The sequence below is a fragment of the Dromiciops gliroides genome, chromosome 1, assembly GCF_019393635.1.
Source record: "Dromiciops gliroides isolate mDroGli1 chromosome 1, mDroGli1.pri, whole genome shotgun sequence".
In the NCBI taxonomy this organism is placed as follows: domain Eukaryota; kingdom Metazoa; phylum Chordata; class Mammalia; order Microbiotheria; family Microbiotheriidae; genus Dromiciops; species Dromiciops gliroides.
In genome coordinates, this window is record NC_057861.1 from 286,240,978 (window position 1) to 286,266,218 (window position 25,241).

At 36.6% G+C, this 25,241-nt stretch overlaps 1 protein-coding gene across 5 annotated transcripts in view; it reads right to left on the minus strand.

Moving 5' to 3' along the window:
- Positions 1–219: 219 nt before the first annotated feature.
- The window catches only part of JPH1 (junctophilin 1), a 114,939-nt gene continuing 89,917 nt past the window's right edge, over positions 220–25,241 (minus strand). The window contains exons 4-6 of one of the 5 annotated variants that reach the window (XM_043975967.1): positions 16,194–16,840; positions 2,860–2,955; positions 220–906 (exon numbers count right to left, since the gene is read on the minus strand). In XM_043975967.1, the coding sequence (XP_043831902.1) occupies positions 2,875–2,955; positions 16,194–16,840 (728 nt within the window). In that variant the 3' untranslated portion in view covers positions 220–906; positions 2,860–2,874. Of the gene's footprint in view, positions 2,688–2,859; positions 2,956–16,193; positions 16,841–25,241 lie in introns of all 5 variants that reach the window. The other 4 variants (XM_043975968.1, XM_043975966.1, XM_043975963.1 and 1 more) reach the window with 4 other exon arrangements.

Sequence of the window (25,241 nt, forward strand, 5' to 3'; positions counted from 1 at the left end):
TGAAATTTTATGTTTAACATTTAAAAGTGATTGTGTGTGTGCATATTTTTAAAAGGGGGAATGTGGCAGAAATAAGGAAATAAATAATATGATGGGAAATTTCTGACATTGGCCTGCTTTGATCCATTTAAATTTCTACCATTAAATTTCCATTGGCAATGTCAACAATAAAAAAGTACACGCTGTACAAGACTAATTTAAACACAAAGGAAACCCACCTACAACTTTATTAATAACCAACTTTTTTTATTAGAGCAAATACAGTTGTGAAAACTGTACATTATACATTTTGGGGTCAAGGACTATAAATAAAGGAACTCATAGGTAAAGAGTTCTTTCACAGCAAGAAACTTTAAATAAACAAAGTGACATATTAAGTACATTGGCAGACTTCATGTGCTGTCCAAAATGTAGTGTACAGTATAACAACCCATTATAAATAGCCTTTCATGTAAAATACAGCTTGTGCACATTTTAGAAAAATACCAACAATTTCTGTTTGAGCTTTGTTTTTAAAAAAGCTTAGAAATCATACATATATTTATAAATGGAACCACCATGCTTACTTTATAAACATTTTCTGAAGTTATCTATTATTCCTTATTTCCAAAGCATTAAGTACTTTAAATAAACATTTAATAAGAATTAAATATTTCAGTTAAAAAAATCAGCTTTCCCAGTAAGGAGACATGGAGTGGGACAGGAAGGAGCAGTGACCTCTAGTACCAAGGTTTATATAGAGACAAATATTTTTTTCAATGAAAAATGTTGCTTCCTAAATATCAAAGTAAAAGTATGATTTTTTTAAAAAAATAAATATACATGTTGCAATTTTCATTTGCTCTCTTTCTGCTTTCTTCTTGATTCCATACTGGTCACACACAGGATTCTCAACATACTGTACTTCTGCAAAAAACACCACTGGGTTACTACCCTGCAGTTAGCTGGCTCAGGAAACAAAGCATTAAGTCCTCACCTATGTTATTGTAAGTGCTGCCCTGAAAAGACAGCATACGAGTTGGAAATAATTCTTATATCGTGCACAAAATGGAAAGGTTTTACAAAAAAGTTTCCTAAACTGCAAAGGATGAAATATTTTAAATAAAGAGACAGAAGTCTCTTCTTTCCTCCAATTTATTTTTTTAAATAACAAAAATGTTTACTTTGAGGACAAGCATCCTACATACAGGTTCTGCAAGTAAATATGCATGCTTTTAAGTAATAAAGGATATAGTAATTACAGTTTAACATCACAAAATAAATGCACCTCATAATAATAAATACCACAAAAAACAAATACCCCAAATGAAAATTTCTAAGGTTTTAAAACTTGAAACAAACTTACATATGGTCTTTAAAAAAACATGAAAGGCATAATTTTGATAAGCAGTGATTTTAAAAACAAATTTATATGCTCTACCTGAATGTATTCAACACAAAATTAGTCGATCCCCCCTGCATAATAGTTATTATTAGCATTTTATCTTCACTTTCATTGGAACTGGCCTCTAACAAGTTTATTCACTTGTAGGGTACATCAGTGATGAAACTGAATCCTTTGAACACCTATTACTATTAACATGAAGGCATTTAAAAAAAAAGAAAAAACAAATCCCCAAACCATGCAAAGCCTTGATTCCATTTCTCAGAATCCCTTTGTAGTCTAGTTTCCCATTTAAGAATATCACCCCAAAGAGCCTCCATGTTGCATAAGTAATTCAGTGTGGTACTGACACAAGCATGTCAAGCCTAGTGACTGCTCAGGAAGACATCATAGTGCCTCCAGACTCTGCCCAATCAACATGAAAGAGAAACAGAGTTTTACCAGTTTAGGAAAATGAATGTCATGAATGAAGAGCTCTGCCTTCCTATCAAAATACACATATACACTAGATTTCTGTTTTGCATTTACCTCAAGATGCAACAATTACATTTTCACTAGCCAGGACTTCACACCATTAATTATCATGGCTATACATCAAATTTAAATCAACAGCAAAATGAACAGTCATGCACAAGCAAAAGAAAATGTAATCTCCCAGAACACCACAGGAGAAGTTAAAAGCAGCAGGTAATGGCATAAGACTGGTGAGTGATGCTGCTAACTATTTCTTCTAATGAGAAAGGAGTGAATGTTGGAGTCACTTCCACAGCAACAGTATCCTCTGACCGCATTCCTCTGGCAGTCGTTTCCCCAGCTCCCTACTAAAAACGTCAGATGGTAAAACAGTAAGGCAGCTGTTAGCTTCCATCAACAAAAAGTGCAGCTCCATACATTTCCAGTTTAGTCACACTCTGCTAGGACAGATGGAGTGAGTAGCCAATGCACTTCACCGGTTGGGGGCTGCAGCAGCAGATTTTGGGTTTTGTTTGGCTTTTGCTTTTTAAATAAAAAAAGAATGATTAAGTTTTGCTCTCCAACATAGCTGCTTGCTTTAGCCTTCAGAGGACCCCAAAGCCACAAACCATCCCCAAGAGAACTGAACAGGTCCTCTGGCTGAATTTTCCAAGTCTCAGATATCTCTCTTGCGATCCCATCCTAATTCCAAGCCTCCTTCCCTGTGTCTGAGCAAGACTGGTGTGTTGCCATTTAAAGGGCTGATGACACTACTGCGGAGAACTGTGGGCTAATTCCACTAGTTGTCATGACTTCACTGAAGGGTCAAAACAGTGATATCAGTAAGTAACTACGTTGAATCACATTCAGGCATAGCCAAAATTAAAATAAAGGACATTACAGAGATATTAAAAAAACAAAAACGAAACAAAAAAAAACCCAAAAAAAGTGATTATAAATTTGAATAAGGGAATTGAAACTTTATGTCTTGTGAGTTTACATGAAAATGATACTAGTCTTACCTTTCCTAATTCCAATCAAGTTAGAAAGTGAACAAAAAGAATGGCTAACCCAATATTCAACAGCATGACCAGGACAATCATGACTGAATTAGGACCCTGAAAATAAAACAAAATCAATATTACTTTTTAATGTAAAAAAACCCCACCAGACCCTCAAGTATAAAGTTAGCCCATTAAGTGAATTCCTAATTAACCAAATTGTATAACTTAAAGTTAGAGTTGCTAAAGTTGTAAAAAGTTAAAAGTTAAAAGTGACACTGATGTATCTCAATTGAGCACATTCCAATGTTAGCGATTGTTCTATAAATGATAATAACTTCATTTAGCTAGCTCATAACATAACATAGTCCTTATAAAGATAGAACCTTTACCTAAGATGGCATTCCCATCCAGTGGATTTCAGTCATTTGGAATTCAGTTTAGGATTTGTTTTCTTTTGGGGGGGGGCGGGGCAGGGCAATGGGGGTTAAGTGACTTGCCCAGGGTCACACAGCTAGTACGTGTCCAGTGTCTGAGGCCAGATTTGAACTCAGGTCTTCCTGAATCCAGGGCCAGTGCTTTATCCACTGTGACACCTAGCTACCCCTAGGATTTGTTTTCTTATGAATGTAGTTAGGTTAAGTAAAACCGTCTACAACAAAGGTCCATAAACTTGATTTAAAAAAAATTTTGGTAATTATTTCAATATTATTGGTCTTCTTTGTAATCTTATGAATTGTTTTATTCATTTGAAAACATTATTCTGAGAGTGTACAGGCTTTACCAGACTGCCAAATGACACAAAAAAAAGGTTAAGAACCCCTGTTCTATCTGAAGTATTTAAATAAGAATTTAGAGAAAGCTAAAATGAAGTTCTATGCCTCTTACCTTTTCCTGGTAACCACCCCCTTTTCAAAGTAAAATATATATTATACACATACATGCACAGGAAATAATACTTTTTTTTAAAGTGAGGCAATTGGGGTTAAGTGACTTGCCCAGGGTCACACAGCTAGTAAGTGTTAAGTGTCTCAGACTGGATTTGAACTCGGGTACTCCTGACTCCAGGGCCGGTGCTCTATCCACTGTACCACCTAGCTGCCCTGGAAATAATACTTTTTACATGAAAGTTTTCAAGCACAAGCCAGTTTGATAGAGGTATACTTAAAAAATATATAGGAGAAAATTAGAAGAACATGAAACATGTTACTTATCAGACATATGTAAAGAAGAAATTATGAATAAACAAGAGATAGAGAACATTGTGAGATGTAAAATAGATAATTTTGATTACATTAAATTAAGAAGGTTTTGTAAAATAAAATCAATGCAGCCAAGATTAGAAGGAAAGCAGAAAATTGGTAAAAAATAATTATAGATAGTTTCTCAAATAAAAGTCTCATATCTCACTCAAATATATAGAGAACTGTCAAATTTATAAGAATATGTGTCATTACTCAGCTGATAAATGGTCAAAGGATATAAACAGGCAGTTTTCAATGATGCAATCAAAACTATAGTCATATGAAAAAATGCTCTAAATATATATTAGAGAAATGCAAATTAAAACAACTTTGAGATATCTCACACCTATCAGAAAGGCTAAAATGATAGAAGGGGAAAATGACAAATGTTGGAGAAGATGTGGAAAAATTGATACATTAATACACTGTTGGTGGAACTGTGAGCTGATGCAAACATTTCGGAAAGCAATCTGGAATTATGCCCAAAGAGTTATAAAACTGTATGTACTCTTTGACCCAGCAATATTACTCAGGTGTGTTTCCCAAGGTGTTCTAAGATATTTATAGCAGCTCTTTTTGTGGTGGCAAAGAACTGGAAATGGCTAGACAAGTTGTGGTATATAATTGTGATGGAATACTATTGTTCTGTAAGAAATGAGCAGGTTGATTTTAGAAAAACATGAAAAGAATTTGTATTAAGTAATGAAGAGTGAAATGAGAAGAACCAAGAGAACACTGTATACAGTAACAGCAATATTGTTTAAGAAATAATTATGAACAGCCAAGTTATTCTGAGTACTATAAATACTCAAATCAACTATGAAAGACCTATGAATGGAGATGCTATCTACCTCCAAAGAACTGGTAAATAGAAGTAAGCATAGTACAATTTTACATATATTTTATAAATTTTTGTTAAATGGTGACCTTCTCTGTATATAGTGGAGAGGGAAGGAGACAGTTCAGGATTTAAAATGAAAGAAAATAAATAAGTAAAATGAAATTTTAAAAAAATTTCTGACAATTTTATAATAGTAGATCAGATTTAAATTACTGACCTTCAGAATTTACTTCATAGCTGCAAGTTTTCATTTCCTATACTCATATCCAAAACACACTCTAAAACCCAATAATCATCACACTCAATAATGAGTTTCAAGGCAGTTTCCCTTCTTGACATACACCCTAGGAGGCAGCTAGGTGTCACAGTGGATAAAGCACTGGCCTTGGATTCAGGAAGATCTGAGTTCAAATCCGGCCTCAAATACTTGATACTTACTAGCTGTGTGACCCTGGGCAAGTCACTTAACCTTCATTGCCCAGCAAAAACAACCCCTCCCCCCCCAACATATACCCTATTGTCTATTCTCACCTAAAAAGACTATTTACATGGCCTGCCTCAATTACTTTGCTGATTTGATTTTTGTTGTTGCCATTCTTCAGTCATGCCTGACTCTTTGTTACCCCATTGGGGTTTTCTTGGCAGAGATATTGGAATGGTTTGCCATTTCCTTCTCAAGCTCATTTTACAGATGAGGAAACTGAGGCAAACAGGATTAAATGACTTGCCCAAGATCACATAGCTAGTAAGTATCTGAAACCAGATTTGAACTTATGAAGATGCCTCTAAGCCCTGGCATTCTATTATTGTGCCACTATCTACTGTGCTGATTTGATTACAAGTTCTACTTAATAAAAAGTCTCATATAATCAGTCTTTTCAGCAGACCCCATCCATTTAGGAATCAATATTCTGTATTGGCTATACTTTCACTCTCATTCCTGTTTCCTCCCATATACTTGGTCTTGGAAGACCAGTTTGAATACTCCTTGCTCCTTACTGTTATTTCTAGACTATCCCAACATTACTCAGTAACCTCTCCTCCTTTACAATTCACAATATCAAAAATTTTTAACCATATTCAAATCATGGTATATGTTGTCTACTGGGGCATGGGTCATTTCCCTCTCCTTTCTTAAAGAGATTATTGATTGGTTCATTATCTTCCTCTCCTCTACAACTACTCTTTGAGGCTTCAATATCCATGTTGATGCTCCCTCCAACTCCCTAAACTCCTGATCCCTCAATTTCAAATTCTACAGTCCATTCTTTAACTCCACCTTAGCCATCCATAGGGATAGTCATATCCTGGATTCATCACTATCCACAAATGTTCCCTTTCCTTAATTAAAAACTCTGACATTCCTTTATTTGACCATAACTTCCTATCATTTCATCTCTCCCACTCAAACATTTTCTTCAAACTCATTGTGAATGTCAACCCTTCTGCTCAGTACTTTCTCAGGCCATTACTACCCCTGCTCTGATTTTACTTTCCTCCCTTCCCAATCTTCACCCTATAGTTAACCAATTCAATCCCACACAATGTCATCAACTTGAATCCCTTGCCCCCTTGACTTTGAAAAACTCAAGCCTTGGATTATTCTCACCATGCTCCTCCTCTGCACCTAATGTGCTGAGCAGAGCTAGGGGAAATCATAAAACCATGCTGACTGGGTATACTATAAATTAATTTCTCCCTATTTGATTCCTGTCTCACTCCTTTCAGAAGCTATTCTAAACCTTCTCTTCTTTCCTTAAGCATCCTATACTCACCCCACTTCTCCATCTGTCTCAGTTAAGGAGTTTACCTCTTACTTGATTGAGAAAATTTAGGCCAATCAATGTGCACTCCCTCTTCTTTAGTTCTCAATAATTCACTGGTGTTAAACTCAAATAGAAATGGATCCCTGGAGACTACATAGTGACTTAGAAGACAACATAGCAACATTATGTTATATTGTATTTTTATTTATTTTGCTAAACATTTCCCAATTACATTTTAATCTCGCTCGGGTTGCACTTGAGAGTTGGCACCTCTGCCTATACCTCAAAATCCCATGATTAACCTTTCCTTTTCTCCTCCTTTCTTATTTTATGTGAGTTTCTGATAAGGAGGTAGTGCACTTCTTCTTGCCAAGCCAAACCCTTGCACATGTCCTTGATCTCCTGTCTTCTCCAACAAATTGTACGTACACTTTTAATCTTCAATTTCTCCCAATCTAGCACATTTTTGCCTGTTACCTTCAACTGTGCCCAAGTCTGCCCCATCTTAAAAAAAACAAAACACTTCACTAGACCCTTTCCCCTAAGTTGTCATTCAATACCTTGCCTCCCTTTCTCAGCAGAACTTCTAGAAAAAGCTGTCTATGCTTGTTGCTTCTACTTCCTTTCCTCTCCCTCAACTCTTTGCAATCTTACTTCTACTCTCACTAAACTGTAACTACTCTCTCCAAAATTACCATTAATTTCTTAATTTCCAGATCACATTCACTTTTTTTAGTTCTCAACCTAACTGACCTTTCTGCTACATCTGACAATCTTGACCAGCCTGTCCTGGATACTCCCTCCTCTCTGGGTCCCTGTGAAACTACTTTCTCTAGATTCTCCTCCTAACTATCTGACTACTCCCTCTTAGTCTCCTTTGCTGGCTCATTATTTATATCACACCCTCTAAAACTGGGTGTTCCCGAAGACTGTCCTGGATCCTCTTCTCTTCTCTGGTCATCTAATCTGTTCCTATGCATTCAATTATCTTCTCTATCTAGATGATTTTCACATCTAAATATCCAGTCCTACTCTCTCCTTATCAACAGCAAATTAGATATTTCAAACTGGAAGTACAAGAGACATCTCAAATTCAACATATGGCAAAGAAAACTTACATTCCACCCCCCCCCCCCAAATCCACTCCTTTTCTAAATGTCAGTATTTCTATGGAAGGCACCATCATTCTTGTATCTTCTCAGGCTCTGTGTTATCCTCATGTCCTTGTTCTGTCTCATCTCACATGTTCAATCACTGTTGCCCAACTGTGCTGTTTCTAGGACTATAACTTCTCTATGCATGTGGCCACCACCTTAATTCAAGACCTCATAATTTTTCACCTGAATAATTGCATTTGCTAATTGTGTTACTCCCTCTAGTCTATTCCTATTACAATCCATTTTCCACCCAGAAGCCAAAGTGATTCTCCTGAAATGAATCTACCCTACTAGATTTGGATTGATTATCCCAGTGGCTTTGATTGCTTCTAGAATAAAATATAAACTCCTCTGTTTGCCTTTTAATGATCTTCTCAACCTGACCATGTCTTCTTTTCCAGCCTAGCTGTATTCCCTCTCTCACATTCTGCAATATAGCCAAACTAGCCTTCTCTTTGTTACTCTCACATGACAATCCATTTTTCATATTTCTTTATATTGGCTCTTCTTCATGCATGGAATATTATCCCTTCTTAAACTCTGGCTCATAGAATCATTCTCTTTCTCCAAGTCACAGCTCAAGCATCATCCTCTACACACACACACACACACACACACACACACACACACACACACACACACACACACAGATCCTTCCATACCTCTAACCACTACTGCCTTCTCTCCCAAATGTCTGTTTTGTACTTATTCTTCATATACTTATATATGTACCTAATGTTTATTCATTAGAATACAATCTCCTTCTGAATAGGGATCACTTATTCTTTGTATTTCTGCTGTCTAGAACTGTGCCTGTTCTGTAGTAGGTGTCTATTGATTAAGTGATCAATAATAATACCCTGTATTTATATGGAGCTTTACACTTAATTTTTTGAAAAATTATGTCTTTTGTCTTCACATCAGTCATTCCCCACTCCACTCTCAAAGTAAACCCTCCATTGGGATAAAAAGAAATAATTAAGTAACAATCTTGTCTGACTATATGTATGGCGTTTTGGAAGCCCTCTACTTTGTCACTGAGGGAGGACGTAGATCTCATGATCTCTTCTTCAGGATCTTCACCAGGTTTTCCATTTGTCAGACTTCAACTTCCTTTTCACTTACACTGCTGGCATCACTGTCTATATTATTCTCTTGGTTCTGCTAATGACACTTCCCTATATGTTCAGACAAATTTTTAATGTTTTTCCCCCCAAGGATACTGACACTCACAACAGGGTAAAAACTATCTTCCTTATTTTACAGATGAGGAAACTAGTTGTAGTAGAACTGTATTTGAATAGACTGTATATTAATAGTTACTAAACAACAGATTTTATCAAGAGAATTTTTCTAAGATGTCACCACCCCCCTAAGGAAGAGTTGATAAAGAGACATTCTCTCAGGGTAAGGAGAACAGACAATTATAAGACAGAAAATGGGCTTGGCAAAATCAGGAAGAAGAAATGGAAATGGGGCAGGTCCTGAGCTGGCATCTAGTAGTGAGAACAAAGATACTTATGGGTGATAATACTGTAGGGATAGATCTTAATTTCCATAAAATTAGACTGCAACAAAGCAATTTTAGTATGCTGCCAAGTCCTTTAAAATTGCACTCTATCTGCATAATGTAGTCTTCTTAAGACCATGGGAAAAATAAGATGTGTTGATAATAACTAATTAACTCTTTTCACATAGAATTTCAAAGGTGGTTTCTAACTAGTACAAAAAGAGGCCTGACTTGTATTAATGCTAATTATATGTTCCCTGTTATTAATAAATGAACAAATGAAGTCTTCAGGTGATCTTAGTTTGGACTCTGCCATCATTCACCATGGAGACTAATTAGATGCTGTATTTCAATTTACTCTAATTAGCAGTCTGTTGATGAGTGTGTTATGGTTGCAAAGCATTTCAATCCTTTTAGGACATTGGAATTCATACATTACTTCTAAAATGAAATACCATGGCATCTCAACCTATACCGACATCAGTGGGTAAGACATATATCACATTCCATGCACCATGGTGGCACTAAGGACTGTGCCATAATATGCTAAGTATCCTCTCTATAAAAAGATCTGACATTTCTGTAGCCCTTTAAGGCTTGCAAAGCACTTCCCATACAACATTTCATTTGATTTTCATGATCACCTTGTGAGAGACTATAGATACCATCCCTATTTTATAAGATGAGGAAACTGAAGTTAAATAACTTGCTCATGATTTTTTTGTTTTTATTTTTGTTTTGTTTTGGTGAGGCAATTTGGGTTAAGTGACTTGCCCAGGGTCACACAGCTAGTAAGTGTCAAGTGTCTGAGGTCAGATTTTAACTCAGGTCCTCCTGACTCCAGAGCTGGTGCTCTATCCACTGTGCCACCTAGCTGCCCCACTTGCTCATGATTAAACAACTAGTAAGTGGCAGTAGTAGGATTTCAAGCCAGATCTGTCCTTAGTTGAGTACGTCATGTTTCCCACTGTACCATATTGCCTCTGATGTCTACCTTAAAAAATCCCAAATCCTTCATCCTTGTGGAATTTGAATTACCCATAAATTTGTCAAAAACGTTTTCACTTGTATAGTCCTTAGGGTAGAAATTATGCTTACTAGCCTAATGTGAAGCCTCATATTTTACTGGGGGAGATCAAGGAAATTAGATAGATCTGGATTCTGATGTTGTAATGTTGGACAAGTCTTTAAAACTCACTGAGCCATAGCTTCTCCCATCTTTAAAATGGGGATGATAATCACTTATCTAGACTGCTCCACAGGGCTGCCCTAAGTTCCAATGATATAACAAATATGTAGGCTTTTAAGAAAACTTTGAAGTCCTAGAAAAATGTGAAGTGTTATTACTTTTAGGACACATTATGGTAGCATCCCACCATTCTGGTTTCCAGATTTGGTGAGCAAGTCTGCAAACCATCTTATAAATATTTCCTTAAGTTGAAAAATATATCACTGGTAAAGCTACTTTTTGGAATATTATCTGTAACTCTTTTTAAAGAAGCCTCAGTAAAGTTATGTTGTTAAGCCCAAGTAGCAGTGATATGAAGAAAAATGCCTCTTTTGTCAGTTTTAGCTCTAGGCCACAGTGTTTCATAGACAGGTGCCAGTGGGTGACCCTTTCATTCTTCAAATATCTATGTTATGTGCAGGGAAAGGAGAAGTCCCAGAAATATGACTATTGTGCCCAGTAGGAGCTTAACATAGCAAAATGAAAAGCCAGTCTTTGCTTTTCAAGACAGATCAGGGCAGGTGCAATAAAAGAAGTGGCAGCAGCATGAAGATTCAGTTTTGATTAGAACCAACATAATACCTTACATAACAAAATGTGGGACAGTCAAAATATGGAATTAAAATTTAACTTTAAGGAAGTATAGTTTTATTCATGAGTATGTTGCTCCTATATCCAATTAGGAAGAATTTTCTTTTGGAAAGAAAGAATCTAATGTAACAAGTAAAGATAAGTGAATCAAAGGTAATTAGAAATACATATGGAGAAAATATATCCAAATTCCTCTTTGATATTCTAGTGTTAGTTAAGTGAGCCTAGTGATCATAATTCAAGTAAAAAGGAATTATTTTGAACCAAAATAAAATGTATACAATAGTCCCCTTTATTACCTGAAATAAACCTGAAACCTCTCTCTAAAAATAATTATTAACAGATTATTCCAGGTTCAAGCCTGATTTGATTTAGGGATTACTTAGGGCTTACTTCAATTAAAAAGAAACTATGTATGACCCGAGGAAGAATTCTATTCAGGTAATGCTCAAAAGTGTTCTGGAAGAAGATCAGAGTAATGGCTGGAAGAGACCAGGAAAAATCAGGGGTAATTTTCAAAGGTAATTGGTTAGGATCTTCTATGGGAAAATGTCTCAGCTTGCTCTGAGACAGTGTCTTAAAATCTGTTTCTACTGGCCCATACCAAAGTCATCATGTTGAAAAAAATTTCATGAATTTGTGTAGCAAATGGAAATGCACACTTATGGAATAAGGTTACACATGTGCAATCACACATTCATATAATACACTACTTTCATGGGTAATTTCCAACTTCTCCCCCTCATCCCTAACACATACATTCCCCCAAATAAACTGTGCTAACAATCTCTGTCCCAGATTTTCTGTGTCTAAGATAAGAGAATTATCTAGGATATTTAGAGAGGATCTGGAATCACCCTCAAGAGGGATCAAGTGTTATTGTAGAACTCAGGTATTCCTTAGGATTTATCTGCAGAACCAGTACAATTACTAAAAGTCACTGCCAAGTTCCATTTCAGTTTGCTTTAGTCTTTCTTGTGTCTGGGAGTAGTATTTTCAGTAGGCCCACGAAAATACTGACTTCCTGGCTTAAAAGTTTTGGTTTTCCTTCTGTCCATTTTCCCATTCTTGGGAGAGAGATAGACATTACTCAACTTGTTTGTTATGAATTCCAAGTCTTTATGTAGAGAGAACTATAGCAAAGCTATATAGGGTTTTTCCCTCTCAAATTCATGGGGAATATTGCTTTGTGCTATGCTATCCTAAGTTGTCTCTAAATATGCTTGATAATTCTCATATCTCAGACACAGAAAATCTGAGAAACAGACTGATTGTTAGCACAGTTTATTAGGAGGATTATATATGTTGGTATTAAAACACACCGAGTAGGGGATACTGGTATTGAATGACTGTTTTGGAGCAAAAAATAGTTACTAAGGATATGAATAGCAGCTCCTTTTTTCAAAGATGACAACACAGAGCAGTTACAAAACAATATTTATAGATAAAATATACTTCATCAAGGATTATTGACAATTGCTATTGGAATCAGGGAACCTAATGGTGAGAAGAATTCTGTAACCAAGCGATTGGCATCAGGAATTCAAAACACAACCCTGAAACCTACTCATTGAGTAATACAATGAATCAGAGCAAGGAATGTGTTACAATATTGAATGATAATCTTTCAGTAAACCAGACTTTTTCTTCATCTAAGATGGGTGAGGCTCCACCTTCTATAGCTAACAAAGTTGTTTACAGAAAGGATATTATGGAGAGCAGGAATATAATTTACTCTAAACTCACAATAAATTATGCTAACAACAGAATTAGAACTCTTGTCTACTGAGTCATAGACTACCAATAATTAACATTATATAGGGTTTTTAAGTTTATAAAGGACTGTCGGTCAATAAACATTTATTAAGTGCCAGGCACTATACACACATTATATCTCATTTGAGCCTTATACTAATTGTGTGAGGTAAATACCTATAAAGAATCCCCACAGTACCATAGTTATAATCCACATTTCACAGATGAATTGAGGCTCTAAGAGGTTGAATTTGACCACAGTGTCAAAATGTTAGAGAGGAGATCTGAACCCATCTTCCTGACTCCAAGCCTAGGACTCTTCTATATTATGTTGACTAAAATACACAGCCCATATTTGATCATTTGTTCTAGTCTCCTATTTCATAAGTCCCCCTAAAATATACTCAATAAATGTTCATCCAACTTCTACTTGATTGTGGCTAGTGATAGGGAGTTCATCACTTAAGGGGTCCAACCCTTATAACCCATTCCATTTTAAGACAACTCTTGGGCTGAAATCTGCCTTCTCTAAGCTTTACTCTCTTTCATCTTGGTTCTCTATTAAGCCACACAGCTAAACTAAAGTCTAATGCCACTTTTTAAGAGATCTAAGAAATAGGAATGACCTTCCCTCACAGGTATACAAAGAAAAAGTACATAGACACCACTTGTTCTATTTTTTTTTTAATATGTACTCCCCCCCCCCCCACTACTTGTGAGCCCTTGAAGAATAACCAACATACAGATATAAATGATTAAAAGTAAATGATACAGGGCAGCTAGGTGGCACAGTGAATAAAGCACCGGCCCTGGATTCAGGAATACATGAGTTCAAATCCGGCCTCAGACACTTGACACTTACTAGCTGTGTGACCCTGGGCAAGTCACTTAACCCCCATTGCCCTGCACAAAAAAAAAAAAAAAGTAAATGATAGGGGCAGCTAGGTGGCTCAGTAGATAGAGCACCGGCCCTGGAGTCAGGAGTATCTGAGTTCAAATCCGGCCTGAGACACTTAACACTTACTAGCTGTGTGACCTTGGGCAAGTCACTTAACCCCAATTGCCTCACTATAAAAAAAAAAAGTAAATGATAGGTAAATTATGTTTAACAAATTCAATGACATTGCCAATGTATACCATCCTTTTGATTCCACATTAAATACTCAGTCTTCTAGCAAATCATTTGTTCTATTGAAGGATGACATTTTTGGAGATGATACAATTTATCTGGTTACTTTATTTTTGATAATTAAAAAAACACCTATTTAGAGAAAAAAACTAGATGTATAACAATGGCAACTGATATGTCATAAACATTTGTAATACTCTTAGAAAAAAGAAGACTGAAGACCAAATATATTTTAATTTCAACTAATGAACTTCAATTATTTTATCATCATATTGAGGTCACAATCTGTTCTTTTTTGTCAGACTAGTCCAAATCTGAATAAAAAAATGTCATTTTGAAATTATTAGTCACTTTCTTAAGCTAAGTCTGAAATTCAGTTATTCCGCCCACAAGGCAGGACATATTTCTATCAATCACTAAATGCATCTGCAGATTCTATAAGTTCTACTGAATCTGGGAACACACTTTCTTCATTATCATTGTGTATCAGATATCACTATGCAGTGAAGAGTCAGGTTCCACAAGCCACGTAGAAGGATCAGTCCCATGTAGACAAGAATTTAGAATTTGCCAGCAACAAAATCATAGCGAATGACAACAGATCTTGTGTCGACAAATATTAAGTTAGAAGCAGTGATAGTAAATAAAAGAGAAACAATAGGTGGCAAAATCATCCACTAGAAAACTTGGCTGTTTTCCTCCTCCTAAGAACAGGAGGAGGAGGTTCTGTCATAGGTCCTATTCTCTTCCCACCTGAGCTCATTAACTTCTAAAGGTTTAAATGATCACATTTATGCACATGACCCCTAAATCTTTATCTTCACCAGCAAGGTTTCCCCAGAGATCAAGATCCATCTTTACAAATGCCTGCTGGATATTTCTACCTGCATGAATTGATGACACTGAAAACTCAAAATGCCCCAAAACTCAATGATCTTCTCCCCCAAACCTGCCCTTCTTCCAAGTCTATATTTCTGTTGATATCACCTCCCAATCCTGCATCATGGTAACCTCATAGTCATCTTTAACTTCTCTCCCTTGGTCTCCATGTCCAATAAATTATCAAGTTCTATTGATTCTATCTCCAATCTCTCTCTCACAATTATCTCTTTCTTTCCACTCCCACTGAAAATAATCCTAATTCGGGCAGGCCTTCATCTCTTTTCCACTGTACCAGTCTCCTAAGTGATCTCCAAACTATCCTTCACACCACTTCCTGCATAATCTTCCTCATGACTGATTCTATCAGTTCTCTAGTTGAAAAAACAAATGAGCAAATTTTAAAAATTCCTTTGGTGGTTCCCCATTGCCTAAAGAATAAACTATAAACTCCTGATCCTAGAATGTATAGCCCTCTACAACTGACTTTCAATCTGCCTTTTCAATACTACCTTTCTTTGTGTACTTTCCTGGAAAACCAGTCAAGTTTCTGGGACTATTCCCATCTTGCTTTCTCCCTCCTTAGTCATTTTTTCCCATACTCTCCCTTAGAATGGATCCCTTACTAACCCCATATCTGTCTGAAGTTCCCTTTTTTTCTTTTTCAAAGCTAAACCTAGACATTTCTTTCTTGAAGCTTTTTCTGGAAAGCCCAGAAGAAAGTCATCTCTCCCTCCTCAAATTTCTCAAAGTACAATGCTTTTTTGTGATTACCAGACTCTCTAGTGTCAGAGTCTTTTGTACACATGCCTTTCACTCCCTACTAGATTTTAAATTTCTTGAAAGCAGCTTTTGTATCATCTCTTTTTCTCTTCAAAGCCTATTACAGTATTTTGCAAACAACAGGGTATCAAGAGCAGTCATGGAACAAGAGAGCTATAGTTCCTTCCTAGCACTTAAACAAGTTGCTCCTAGTGCTGGAAAACAATAAAGGTTAAAAAAAAGTGGGAAGGTGACCATTAATTTTCTGGGTAATTTTAATTTGACTGGAAAATGAATATAAGATTTCTGAGTTGAAAGTGCTTGCTCTCAAACTAACATGGTAAACTTTAGAAACAATTCTGTGGACATTTATACCTTGGTTTATGTAATTCAATAACCTCTTGGCTAATAATCATCCCACACTGCTAGAAGAAAGAAAAATCCCCTAAGAGCACATATTAGGAAAGAGGGAGAAGTTTCCTATAAAACTCACCGAATTATCTTCTTTTCCCAAAGAAGAACATGAATCATTGTTTGCTGGATTCTTTGGTGTGGCAAGTTCAGACTTCTTCATTTTTGGCTCAGACTTGCTTTCTTTGGCAGCTAGTTTTGTCGTGGACTTAGGGGGACTTGATTTCTGATGTGGTTGCTTGGGTACCAGTGCCAAAGAAGACTGGTTCACACCTCCATCTTCTTCCTTGTCTTCTGGTGGATGCTGTGGTGCATTCAGTTTCACATAATAGCCATGATACTGTGAATGCAACTCCCCATTGCCAGGGTGGAAGGAGGTATTGTGGTGGCCAGTGTACCTGGACTGAGGCAATGCTTTTACTTCTTCTTTTGAGGGTACTTTTGAAAGAAGGGGCTTGTTGACAACTGCTGTTACATACTCATCAGCTATACTCTTGTTTTCTTGATTGAGTCTTGCCCCTGAACTGGGGTTTTGCTTTTTCACTGGGGAGGAAGGCTGAGGAGAATGGCTTGATTTTGGGCTTGGCTCAGGAGACCTAGGGGGAGTTGTGCCTTTCCGATAAAAATGAGGAGATTCCTTTGGTGAAGGTGGCTTTTCTGGGACTTTTTCTTCTGGGTTTTCTTTAGTTTCTATGCCTTCCTGAAATCTCTGTTTGATATAATCAGGACCTGCAAGAGATGACAATGGAAAAATGTGACAAAAATAGGATATGATGTCTTATTAATTCTGATGACAGTTTCTGTTGGATTAAATTAATTTATTCTACCTTTAGATGTGAAACAGAGATATTGTTAGACAAGCTACACATTTTAATCATGGTATAGTAGATAGAAGGTTGACTTTGGAGTTAGGAGATACAGACAGGACTTGAACCTAGGTCTTCCTAACTCTGTGCAGAAGAAGAAGGAAGGAAACAAGTATTATTAAGTACCCACTATGTGTCAGACACTGTGCTGAGAGCTTTACAAATATTATCTCATTTGATGATGTGAGGTACTATTATATCTGTTTTATAGTTGAGGAAACTGAGGCAAACAGTGGTTAAGTGGATTTGAACTCAGGTCTTTGGAACTCTAGGCTCAGTGTTCTATCCATTGTGCCATTAGGTACCCGGGTATCACTTAGAGCTGCAAGCAACTTTCTTAAGATGTTAAGTTACTCAAAAGTTATAGGCCTGCGTCAGTGGAAGAAGTTTCTATATTCACATTTCAAGTTCCTTACCTTAATGACAATAGGTCAAGAACCCCTTCTTAATACTCCCCCCATCCCTGCCCTACATACAAAGGTAAACAGAAATAAGCTTGAAAAGACTATGGCCTCTTTCCATACCCACAAAAGATCACCAAGGATCATGCCAAAGAGACAATGATAACAAAATTGTAATTCACACCAAATTCATCTATCCAACTCTGATCTAGATGATACAATCCAAACCTTATAAGGTATGGGATTCTTTATTTGAACATGGTACTAAGGACACTCATTGTATGATTGAAAAAAAAATGTCAGAGAATCACAAGGCTGAAAGAAACATTAAAGATGGTTTTTAAAAATGCTTGGACAAGAGAATCTTAAAATCTAATTAACCCATTCCAATATTTACTATCAGAAAATATTTTACCTAACTAGCTGTCCTGTGCCAAAATTTACTTTTCCTCCCCCAAATCAACAAAAATAACTTGCATGTACTAAGACACAAAGTGAGACTATTTCGGACTCATAATCTCATTAAACTGAATTAGAAAGTTGTTAACACCATAACAAACTACTTGTGGCACATCTTGTTCTCATCAGTTGTGTTTTGGAACCATACCTCTTTTGTGGGCCTCTCTTAGAGTGAGAAGGTAGGAAATAGGTTGAAAGGGGATGAATGTGGGCAATGAAAGCTTGGAGAATAAATCCTGTGGTCTAAAGTACAAAATCTCTGGTAACAAGAATGGACATTTATATAGTTAATGGTTTGAAATTTACAAGGTACTTTATGTATTTTCTCCTATTTGATCCTCAAAATAATTCTATTCAGTAGGTACTACAGGTATAGAAGAGAGCACAGGGACTCAGAGATGTTAAATGACTTTTATGGTTACATGGTCACTCATAGTCTACCACTCTTTCCATTATACCACATTGCTTCAAAAGGAAAATGCTAGTGGTCAGTGTAGACCTCATGATATTCTATAACTTTTTTTTTTAACCCTAGAATCTAACAAAGTGATTCTTGACCTCTAAAGTCCCTTCCAGCTCTAAATCTATAGTAGTAGGACAACTATTTTATATCATCCCTTCTCATCTGTACATAATTTTCTCTCAGGAACCTCCCTTTCTTATATGTGCATATTCCCTTTGGTCACGATAATCTCAATTATGAGCTCAATCAGGTAAGTCACAACATCTGGGCAGGAGGTGATGATTTTTCTCTTGACTCTTTCCCTCCAATTTCTTTCTAAGCTACTTTTGTCTTCTCCAGTGGTATGCCCACTGCCACCACTCACCTCCAAATATGTTCACTAAAGGTTCTACACTGAGGCTTTACATGATTATTTCCATTCACAGAATCATGTGCTTGCCATATGCTATTCCAGTGGTGCTCAGAGGAATGTGGCTCTGGACCTGGACACATGTGCTATCCAAAACATGCCATACAACCTCGTGTAGTCCCTATATAGTATAGGATAACACTTGATCTCAGAGATTAGATATATTTAAGAGGTGTCATTAGATATCTTTAAAAACCTTTCAAAGAACTTTTTCACTGGATTTGTTGAGTTTAGTATCACTAGCTATCCCACCCCCAATTCTTTTGATTTGTGGACCAGATGGTTCAGTAATTTTCACAACATGCTAGGAACTTATTTACCATTTAAAATGTATTATGACTGGAATTATTGTCAAAACTGTATGAGCAATGGTTTAAAAAAAAAAAACCCTGTTATTTGTGTCCTCGGATCCTTCTGCAAGGAATAGGTATAAATATGCATGAGGTCAAGAGTGGGGCACATCAGTTATGGAAATTTAACGAGGCAGTAGAAATCATAGAAGACATCAAGCATTTCTATTTCTAATTATTCCCACAGGATTGCATCATATAGAAGTGAATCAAAGCACAGAACAAATAAAAATTTAATCTACTAATAGGGATTGTGGTACCTCAAATGGACAGGAGTTGAAGGTTGCATCAATAAAGAATATTAGCATATAATATTCCTCCACAAACAAGCTTCTAATGAATTATATTTTATATATATAATTATATAGCGATACAAAATATATTATGTAATATAAATAATTATTATATATGTGTAATATATAATATGCAAATAAATAATTTGTGGATGAATCTTTTTCCTCATTCTCAATGAGAAAAAGTATGTTCAAGAGGCACCTTTATTTTCACACTTACTAAGCTCTGCCTATGTTCAAGACAGAGTGTGAGGCCTTGGGTAGACTAAGTTAAAAACGAAATAGTAACTGCCTTCCGGAGTTCTATACTACCATAAGATTACTAAAGGCTCTAAAATATATTACCCCAGGGGCAGCTAGGTGGCTTAGTGGATAAAGTACCAGCCTGGATTTCAGGAGAACTTGAGTTCAAATCCAGCCTCAGACACTTGACACTACTAGCTGTATGCCCTGGGCAAGTCACTTAACCCTCACTGCCCCACAAAAATAAAATAAAATATATTCACCCCATTTGAGCCTCATACTGCAGATGAAGAAACTGAGACTAAGATAAACAAATGACTAGCCCACGTTCTACAGATAATGTGAGGCATAGTCAGGAATTGAATCTAGGCCTTGATTCCAAGTCAGCCAGTGATCAACTGGGGCCACATTACTTTTTAGATTTCTTTCAACAAAACACAATAACTGGGAATGGAATGGAGTATACATACCTATGCAAATTTCTTTCCTCTTACAACGCCCTGCCCTACCTATGACCCAATACCATTGGCTTTTTAAAAAGCACCCATCTAGATGTGTATTGTAGATGATGTCTGAAGTAAGATTAATCAATCATGCTCCCTATCCTCAAGGAGCTTATCATCTAGGAGAAATGATACTATTCTATCTGGACATGTGTAAAGAACCAGGAAGAAAACTAAACATCAAATGCATACAATTATAAAGAGTCAATGTTGTGCAAAAAGTGACCAGCATGCAAGATATTGCTAAGTCAAAAACGGCCAATGTCTATGTGGGCAAGGAAGTCTTGAGACATCTGGCTGATTGAATTGGGAAAAACCTGATTTTTAACATTTTAAAACCACACCACCCCTTTCCCCCTACAGAAACAGTATAAAAAGAGTCATACTTGATTAAAGTTAGCAACTAGATTTCGACCATCTGAATCATCCTGAAAAGAACAAAGTGAAAATGAAGAGAGCCTCTAAATAGTGAGGGAAAAGCCTGGTACAAAGCCCATACATTATTACTTTGTAAGAGGCATATGATGACTCTCTGGACTGGGTCCACTTATTATTGAGTAAGACTGTAGTAGAAATTAAAGGTTCTTGATATAATAAGCTTTGCTATTTAAGGGAAGTGCAGATGAGAAACAGTGATACAAGATACTTAAAACAGACCCAGTGATTGTAGCAAGTGAAGAGAACACACAATTATGAAACCTCATCAATTAGAAAAATGCAGGAAAAAAAATTGTCCTACATACTTGATAACTTTATGTCAGCATGTGTCAGAAGAAGGGGACCAATTAGGCCAAAGGGAGAAGAAAGATTAGCTATCTATGCTTAGAGGCTCCAAGAAGAGGGAGGGAACGGAAATCTGAGAACTAAGATCTTCAGAAATTATCTTGGAGCTGGTGTCTGGCCAAGTGAATGTACAGAGATAGGTGTGGGAATAATGAAGGAGGAAAGTACGGCTTTTATCAGAATGATAATACTTTTATGGTGAAAGTTTCAGCAATCATCCATGGGGTGGGCAATGATAGAGATCGTAGAAATTTGATTTAGTGGATATATGGGAGACTATTTGTTACTTGGCAGTAAAATATGTACTTCATAAGAAAACAAAATTAAATAAAGTTAAATATGTGTGTGTGTGTGTGGGGAGGAATCTGTAACTGCAGAGGACTATCTCTGAGGGTGACAGTGACTGAGCTTATATGTACCAGAGCAAGGGCAGAGATGAGGTTAATAAGATCATGTATTTAGTGGTGGATGGGACCTAAATAAACATCCCTCATTTTATTCACTCATTTTAGTGTTGTCTGACTGTGACCCCATTTGGGGTTTTCTTGGCAAAGATACTGGAGTGGTTTGCCATTTCCTTCTCTAGCTTATTTTATAGATGAGAAAAGAGAAGCAAACAGGGTTATGTGACTTTCCCAGGGTCACACAGCTAGTAAAGTGTCTGAGGTCGAATTTGAATTCAGGATGATGAGTCTTCCAGACTCTAGGCTGCCCGCCCTATCCCACATTTTACTGATGAGGAAACTCATATACAGAGGTGAGGTGTCTTGGCTAAGGTTACACAGGGAATAAATAGCAAGGATAAGAGTTGAATACAGGCTGTGCATTAAGATCTAGACTGTGGGGGCAGCGAAGTTACACAGTGGATAAAGCACTGGCCCTGGATTCAGGAGTACCTGAGTTCAAATCCGGCCTCAGACACTTGACATACTAGCTGTGTGACCCTAGGCAAGTCACTTAACCCTCATTGCCCCCCCCAAAAAAAATTCTAGACTGCAGCAGAGTGAGAAGGGTAAGGAATGGAATTGTTGGCCCAGAGGATAACCTAAGATACAGAGTGAACACAGTAGTGTGCAGTAGCATCATTACCTAGGTAGGACAGTGAACAGAGAGCAGGACCTGGAGTCAGAAAGACATGGGCTCAAATCCGCCTCAGATACTAGCTGTGTTAGCTAGGCAAGTCACTTAACCTCTGCCTCAGTTACTCATCTATAATTGGGAATGCTAATAGCTAGCATTTAAGGTTTACAAAGCACTTTAAAAAAATATTGTCTCACTTTATCCTCACATTAACTTTGGAAAACAGGTACTATATTAGCAATTACATCTACCTATACCTAAATTGCTATGTCAATGCTAGCTCATTAAATCATTTTTTTTACAATGTAGTATACATTACTAATATAATTATAGTAAACTAATTGATGCTCAAAATGATTACTGAATCATACAATTGAGATTATCTTTTTATACTGTTTATGATTAAAATAAAAATTTTCCGTATCAAAGTATTATTTATATAGTTGCAAGGCACTTTATGAATATTATTTCATTTGGACCTTACAATAAGGCTATGAGGTACGTACTACAGGGATTATTATTTCCATTTCATAGATGAGGAAACTGAGACACAATAGAATTAAGCAACTCACCCATGGTCATGTAGCAGTAAAATCAGTCAGAATTTTAGTTCAGGTCTCCTCAACTCCCAAATTCCAGACCTCAGTCAGCTCTATCATACTCTTTTTCAAAATACCCATGTGGGGGAGATAGGTGGTGTAGTGGATAAAGCACTGGCCCTGGATTCAGGAGGATCTGAGTTTAAATATGGCCTCAGACACCTGACACTTACTAATTGTGTGACCTTGGGCAAGGCACTTGACCCTCATTGCTCCACAAAAAACCAAACCAAACCAAACCAAAACAACAAAACAAAATAACCACATAAAGGTACTTTCATTATGTGGGAAAGGTACTCTCATCCAGGAGACCGCATTTCTCAGTGAATTATTAAAACAGTATTTGAACATCAGAACATTTAAACACTAATTCCTTTTAATATAGATTTTCATCCAGTTTGGGAACTATTTGGCAGCCACTGCTGATATTAGTATCAAGGTATAACAACAAAACAGAATTATGGAAAGCTGTGTTAGAAAGATATTTGGATTCGTTCTTTAAAAAAAAATTAGGATTGCATATTTTGACATGATAGGTTTGCCTGGTACAATAGGTCCCATACTCTACTAACTTGTCTTCCCAAAATCCCATACAAATCTGACAGGTCTAAAGTAATAAGAGAAGTAAAGTTTTGAAGTTGAAATGTTTCAAGCTGAAAAGACAAGAACCTTTAGGTTCATTATAAATTGATGCCATTGTGCTGACTTATTCACAAGTTTTTATAATAATCCAATCTGATACTTAAAACTTTTAGGACAAGTCTCATTACATTTGTTGTATTATACCAAAAATACTTGCATGTCCCAAGATAAAAGCTGAACAAAAAGCAAACTTGCATGTTCATTTCTTTTTTTCTTTTCTTTTTCTTTTTTTTTTTAGTGAGGCAATTGGGGGTTGTGACTGCCCAGGGTCACACAGTAAGTGTTAAGTGTCTGAGGCCGCATTTGAACTCAGGTTACTCCTGACTCCAGGGCAGGGTGCTCTATCCACTACGCCACCTAGCTGTCCCTGCATGTTCATTTCTGATGAACAGTTATTCTTAAATCTTTTTTGCTCCATAATTTCTGTAACTTGGTGGAACTAGAATCAAAGCAAGTAAAGAATATTCTACTACTAGTTTTCAAGTTTCCTACTGCATATTAAAGCATGCATAGGACATGATGAATAAGAGAGTATGCTTTGAAAATATCCCTTTTGACAGAGAATAGCAACAATGTGGTGCCATGACTTTAATCTGATGGGTCATTTCATTATGAAATAGCCTTCAAATGTGGACTAGATGACCAATTAGGTATTCATACGTAAAGTTACTTGATTAAAGGACTACTGATGTCATGAAATGCTACACACACACACACACACACACACATTTGAGAGGTATTGTTCTGTTTCTTAGAATTTTTCCTGTTTATTCTGCATTTCAAAATCAGTCTGTTACTTACTCAGTGTAGCAGTCTATGGCACTATTTTGATACTGAAAGCACTAAATTAATGATATTAAAGGGAAGTCAATTCTAAAGACTATTAAAAACCTTTCCAGCAATTGAAGGAAATAAATTCTAATAGTGGCAGTAGTTATTTTCATCTTTCCTTTTGAAAGAAAGTAGTGGTGCCTATGAATCTGAGGTGAAGGACCTAGGTGGATACCACTTGCCTTACCTAAAATGTTATCTTCTGGCAAAGCAGCTTCATCAGAAATCCTAGAGCACAGCTGGCCCAACCACACTGATATGCTGTTTAAAGTTGCTAACCCTGTTGGTCTGAAAGCCCGGATAGATGACAATTCTTAAGAGCTTGTACAATAGCAAGCCAAAGTACCCTGGTTCCAAGCATACCCAATGTCATTCACAATTTTTACCTTTGACAAAAAAAGACCTTAAAAACAAAAGCCTACTGGTGTTGTATGGACATGAATACTTGGAAGTAACTGTAGCAGCAAAGATTTTTCTTATGAGATTATTGTGATGTCCTGAAAAGAAATGGCTCAAGATGGGACAAATTTGTGGGTTTTGGTTTTTGTTTTTGTTTTCCAGGGCAATGAGGGTTAAGTGACTTCCCTAGGGTCACAAAGCTAGTAAAGGTCAAGTGTCTGAGGCCAAATTTGAATTCAGGTCCTCCTGAATTCAGGCCAGTGCTTTATCCACTGTTCCACCTAGCTGCCCCCCAGGAGATGGGACAAATTTATATATACACTCAGTATGGAAAGGAACTCCAGTATTCTATATGACTCACTATGTTTATTATATAATAACACCCTTATTTTTTCAAAGATGTTAGAACTTAAGGGTATAGTTAGTGAATGAAAGTACCTTATCAAAGATACCCCAAATCTGGGGTAGCATAAATACACAAAAGCCTGTTTTGGGGGGAATTGCATGCAAACTAGCATTAAGACAAAAGATTAACTCTTCTAATTTAACTAATTTTTCTATTTCTTTAAAGACTATTGTTGCTATCGGCCTGGGTGCATCCCTGGAAGCTGGAGACCTGGAGAGCTGAACTTGTATATTCTTATTAGTTTATTTTCAATGAAAAGGTTTAAAAAATATTTTCCTCAGTGATTCAATCTCTTCACATCACAAACTTGCATCTGGCATCTGTATATGTCTGATCCAAGATTTCTGGTATGGTCTGAAGGATCTGATGAGATTATTGACAATGGGGCCCTAGCTTGCTAGGA